General features: G+C 48.4%; 1 protein-coding gene across 1 annotated transcript; it reads right to left on the bottom strand.

Moving 5' to 3' along the window:
• Positions 1-5,078: 5,078 nt before the first annotated feature.
• LOC130463000 (uncharacterized) lies at positions 5,079-5,564 on the bottom strand. The gene has a single exon (XM_056832011.1). The coding sequence runs from the start codon at positions 5,562-5,564 to the stop codon at positions 5,079-5,081; it is 486 nt and encodes a 161-aa protein (XP_056687989.1).
• Between the last annotated feature and the right edge of the window lie 302 nt (positions 5,565-5,866).

Genomic DNA, 5,866 nt, shown 5'->3' with positions numbered 1-5,866 from the left:
AGCCAAGTACGACGAGCGTTACGCTCATGATGTCCCTCTCTTGGACGAGAAAGCGCACGCCCTTCTTTCCCAGCTTGCGGAGACGAAGGGGTTAGTTGCTGCATTCACTCAGGAGGGGACGGCTACGCTTGAGACACTTGGTAAGGGCATTGTTGACTTGACCTCGAAAATGGCGGCTGACGCTCAGCAGTACGAGGCTTTCAAGAAGGAAAGGGCCGAAGAGAAGGCTGCTTTCGAGGTTGCGCGGATAGGGATTCTGCTATTCTGAACCTTCGGGAGAGGGCCCAGAAAGTTCAAGCAGCCCTTGAGTGGATTCCTGTGCTAGAGCTTGACGTTGATGAGCTCAAGGCCGAAGTTCGTAGGCTCGAGCAGGTTAAGGCGCAGATGTACACTACTGAGCAGTGTGAGAACCAGTACTGGGAGCGGATCCTCGGCGCTCGCCGTATGTTTGCTAAGAATCTGCCTGACTTCAAATGAGCTGAGCACGTGCCTAAGTGGCTCGAGGCCGAGGATAATCTGTTGGAGTGTCAGGCTGACAGAGACGACGCTGCCAAGGAGCGCGAAGAATCTGCCAAGGAGCAGCAAGCTCGGAAGGTTGCCTCGGAAGGCGATACTGCCATGGGCACCTCTTCGAAGGCTGCCCCGCAGGGACTTGCTGGTGATGTCCCTTAGGAACTCGGGCAGTCGTCTTCTTCAGATTCGGTCGGTTCCAGTTGAGGACCTCCGACTTCGTGCCTGACTTTCTCCCCTTTTGCCTCGTCGCTGCGTAGTAATTTAATAATTTCTTTTTGCTTTCCTTGTACTTCGGTAGGCCGAAATCATTTGTTGATGGCTGCCGATCTTAGTTTTAGGGTCATTTTGCTTTCAATTTTTGAGGATTTCTCGGGTTGTGCCGAGTTTAGTTGATGTTATCGTCCCCCAAATATTGAATGAAAAATGACCTCACTTGGCTATTTTGATCGCTTTTCCTGTGTTTAATTTCTTTGGAGTTTCAGGGCTGTCAGCTTTGCTGAGCTTTCTTGACTCCGAAAGTTTGCTTAGCCAAGCTCGGGAACTTGTCTTCGTTTCGAGCTCCCTCAAATCCATTGTTTTTCTAGGGGGTTTGCTTCGTTTTCGATTTCTTCAGATCCGTAGATCTGCTAAGAGACTCATTTTATTTTTTGAGTTCTTCAAATCTGTAGATCTGCTTAGAGACTCATTTTGGTTGAGTTCTTTAAATCCGTAGATCTGCTAAGAGACTCATTTTGGATGAGTTCTTTAAATTCGTAGATCTGCTAAGAGACTCATTTTATTTTCGAGCTCTTCAGATCCGTCGATCTGCTAAGAGGCTCGAACTGTTCTTCCGATTTCTTGTGGTTCAGAAACCTGGGCAAGAAACCGCTAGTCTGACTCTTAGTTATGACTTCGGCGATCCGTGGATCTGAGCCGAAGTCTTTATAACATGATTCGAGCGACAGTTGTTGTGAACAGAGTTTCCTGAGGTATCGCAAATCCGGGGATTTTGGACGATACCCTAGGGCGTTGGTTTATTTGAGTTAGAAATTTCTTGGATCTTTGTCCAAGGAATGGTTAACTCAGATTAATTTTCAGCTTCGGATTGATCAGATCCGAGGCTACATGCATATAAATAGAAGGACAATGAAGTAAACAGAGAGATAAGTTTAATGAAACACATGGTGCCAAGGGCTTTCCTCTTCTCATTAAACAACTTACTTGGATTACAGAGAGAGTAAGATCATACAAAATATTTCTTGAGAACATCGGCATTAATTCCAATGGTTCTTCAAGATTGTTCCATCTAACTGTTTAAGCATAAAAGTGCTAGCCCTCTTTTCAGAATGGATGATGTATGGTCCTTCCCAGCTGGCTGAAAGTTTCCCATGGATCCTTCCTTTCTGAACTGCGGCGACGTTTCTGAGTACTAGATCGCTAACCTTCAGAGGTCTGGCGTTGACTCTTCGGTTGTAATGCTTGCTGACCCTTTGTAAGTAGGCAGCGTTGAGAGTTCGGGCGTCGTTCCGAGCTTCATCTAGTAGATCGAGAGCTTCGGACAGGAGTTGGTCGTTGCTTTCTCCATGGACTGTATCATACTTATTGTATGCCTGGATCCTCAGGCTTTCTGTTCCGATCTCTACAGGGATGACAGCTTCGGAACTGTATACCAGGAGGAAAGGTGTTTGCCCAGTGGCTTCTTTCTTGGTGGTTCGAAGGGACCATAAAGTTCCAGGAAGCTCCTATAGCCACTTTCTTTTCTCATCCTCAACTCTCTTCTTGAGTGCGTTGAGGATAAGTTTGTTTGCGGCTTCGGCCTGTCCGTTGCTTTGAGGATGACACACTGCTGAGTAAGCTAGGTGGATACCGTACTGCTTGCACCACTTTTGCAGTGGGGTGTTGTCAAATTGCTTTCCATGGTAAAAAAACCATCAACCTTGGTATGCCGAACCTTCTGATGATGTTTTGTCAGATGAATTTGCGGACTTGTGGCTCAGTGATGGAAGAAACTGCTTCAGCCTCGATCCACTTGCTGAAGTAATCGACTTCTACTATCAACCACTTCTTCTAGTTCACAGCTGAGGGGAAGGGGCCAATGATGTCCAAACCCCATTGTGCGAATAGTAAGGGATAGAGCGTTGATTGTAGGGTTTGAGCTGGTTGGTGGATAGCCGGTGCGAATTTCTGGCATTTCTCACATTTCCTCGTCATCAGCTTTGCTTCGGAAACCATGGTGGGCCACCAGTATCCGGCCCGAAACGCCTTATGTCCCAATGCCCTGCCTCCTATGTGACTTCCACATATGCCGAGGTGAATATTTTCTTAGGATGTAGTCAGCATCAGTTGGACCGACACATTTCAGCAGCGGGGCAGAAAATGATTTCCTCATAAGTTCTTCGTTGGCATCGATGATGAACCATCTATTGAATATTTTCAGCTTTCTTGCTTGTAGCTTGTCTTTGGGAAGTTCTCCCCTCTCCTTGTATGATATTACTACGTCCATCCAGCTCGGCTCGGGACGTAAATTGCATACTATAGGGGGTGGCAAATCAATGCTCCTTTCTTGGTGAACTTCCACATGGACCGACCTGTTTAGGTCGATGAGCGTTGAGCTTGCAAGTTTTGACAGTGCATCGGCTTGTGTATTCTGTCCTCGGGGAATGAGGATGACTTCGAAGTATCTTAACTTTGACGTTAAGGATTTAATTTTTGATAGGTAGGCTGTCAAGCTGGGCCATTTGGCCTCATACTCCCCTCGGATCTGGTTTGCTACAAGTTGTGAATCAGTCTTGAGACGAACATGTTCGGCTTCCAGGGATAAACAAAGTTCTATCCCTGCGATTGCAGCCTCATATTCGGCCTCGTTGTTAGTTACTTTGAAGCCAAACTTCAGGGCATAATCTATGCTTTTCCCTGTTTATAGAACCAGTACAACTCCGGCTCCCGAGCCATTTACTGTGGAAGATCCATCAGTATAGACCTCCCAAGTGCTCTTTGTGTCATCCAACATCTCCTGGTATGAGCATTCAGCCAAGAAGTCAGCGAGTGCTTGTGCCTTGATGGCTGTGCTCGGCTGGTACTTGATGTTGAACTCTGATAGCTTGAAGGCCCACGCAGCCAATCTTCCCGACCTCTCTAGTTTGTCAAGTAATTTTTCGAGCGGTTGGTCGGTTAATACTACGATTTGATGAGAGTCGAAGTATGGTCTCAGCCTCCTTGCAGCTACCACTACTGCATATGCCACTTTCTCGATGAGTGGGTACCGAGTTTCGGCACCTGTTAGCGTTTGACTGGTGAAGTAGATTGGTTGTTGCTTCTTCTCTTCTTCTCGAAGGAGTACTGCGCTCACGGTTCCGGGGCTAACTGCGACGTATAAGTATAGGGTTTCCCCCTCTTTCGGCCTGGCCAATGTCGGCAGTTGGGCCAGGTGAGCCCTGAGCTGTTGGAACGCATCCTTTTGCTCTTGCTCCCATATCAGCTCGGGTCCACCTTCCTCGGGACGCCCTTTTTCTTGATGGGTTCTGCTTCTCCTCCGGGGAGGGTCTTTGGTTTTAGAGCTTTAAAGAATGGAGCTCCCTTGTCTGAGGCTTTCGATATGAATCTCGACAGTGCGGCTAACCTGCCAGTTAGCCTCTAAACGTCTCTCTTTGTCCTAGGCTCGGGCAAATCCAATGCTGCTTTGACTTTGTCCAGCTTCGCGTCAATTCCTCTTTCGCTCACCATGAATCCGAGGAACTTTCTGACTTAACCCCGAAGACACACTTCTTCGGGTTCAGTTTCATGTTGTATTTCCTCACATTTCGGAAGGTCTCGGCCAAGTCTTTGACATGGTCTTCCTCCTTGATGCTTTTCACAATGGAATCGTCCACATAAACCTCGACGTTCCTTCCCTTATGATCGGCAAAGACGTGATCAACCAGCCTTTGGTAAGTTGCTCCGGCATTTTTCAAGCCGAAGGGCATCATTTTGTAGTTGAACACTCCTGCACTCGTGATGAATGTTGTCTTCGCCCTGTCATCGGGGTGCATGAATACTTGATGGTACCCTGAAAAGGCGTCCATGAAGCTAAGCAGTGCGTGGTCACTCGTAGAGTCTACCAATTGATCTATCCTCGGCAGGGGATAACAATCCTTGGGGCAGGCTCGGTTCAGATCTGTGAAGTCCACGCACATGCGCCATGAGCCGTTTGCTTTCTTGACCATCACCACGTTGGACAACCACTTGGGGTACATGCATGGCTCGATGAATCCAGCCTCTTGCAGCTTTTTCACCTCTTCGGCGATGGCTTTGTTTTTCTCTGAGGAATAATTCCTCTTTTTCTACTTGATTGGCCGGGCTTCGGCGTTGACATCCAGCTTGTGGCATATCATTTTCGGGTCTATCCCTGGCATGTCAGCCGCCGACCATGCAAAAATATCCTTGTGATCCCTGAGCAGCTGGATCAAATCGATTCGGAGTCCCGAGCTTAGGCCTTTGCCTATTCAGACATTCCGATCTAGCTCGGGAGAGAGGGTTTCACCAGACTGCTCGTCCCTGCCCTTCTCCTTTTTACCTCATTTTCCTCCCTTGAGGGATCTCTTTTTTCTTCATCTTTGGGGCCGTCCCCTAGCCTCGGCTTTCGGATGGCGGTGTGGCAAGTTCTCCACTTGCTCGGCGAAGCCTGCGTCCGAGACATATATCATCATTTGATGGTACGTGGATGGGATTGCTTGCATCTTGTGGATCATGGTTCGTCCCATGATGACATTGTATACTGAATCGCAATCCATCACTATGAATTTGTCTCGGAGGGTTCTTGCTGCTTGACCCTCGCCAACCGTGACTGGTAGGGTGATCTTCTCTCGGGGAATCGCTGCGGATCCTTTGAATCCGATCAGGGGGTAGCTGACTTTTGTTAGCGATTCCTCGGATTCCTCGAGGATCAACTGCTCAAAGCAGTTTCTGAAGATGATGTTGACGGCGCTTCCTCCGTCAACTAGCACTTTGTGCACGTTGTGATTGTTGAGATCCATGACCAAGGGATCGTCATGCTTGTACTGGATTCCGAGGCAATCGTCGGCAGTGAAGGTCATGTTCGGAGGATGGGGTTGGCTATCTCCTACGGCGCTGAAGTTCACTCGGTGGGAGAGAGCCCTCAAGTGCTTCTTGCTGGCGTGGCCAGACTTCTGTCCTCCGAACACCACTAGGATGTCGTTTTTCTTCTGCCCTGCGGCCTCGTAGATCCTTTTTTGGGGTTGCTCTTGTGGCTTGCCGCTTGCGGCCTTTTCCTTTTCCTCCCTTCGGTCTAACAAGTATTGTTTTAGGTAGCCTCGGCGGACGAGGTCCTCAATGTTATCTTTCAGCGAGTTGCATTCCTCGGTGTGATGGCCGAACT

Source organism: Spinacia oleracea, chromosome 6, assembly GCF_020520425.1.
Source record: "Spinacia oleracea cultivar Varoflay chromosome 6, BTI_SOV_V1, whole genome shotgun sequence".
NCBI classification, from domain to species: domain Eukaryota; kingdom Viridiplantae; phylum Streptophyta; class Magnoliopsida; order Caryophyllales; family Amaranthaceae; genus Spinacia; species Spinacia oleracea.
This window is presented reverse-complemented; position numbering and strand designations above follow the sequence as displayed.

What these genes read in the sequence shown, in the direction of transcription:
- LOC130463000 (XM_056832011.1), bottom strand. Translation starts at nt 5,564, where the DNA reads ATGACCTTCACTGCCGACGATTGCCTCGGAATCCAGTACAAGCATGAC.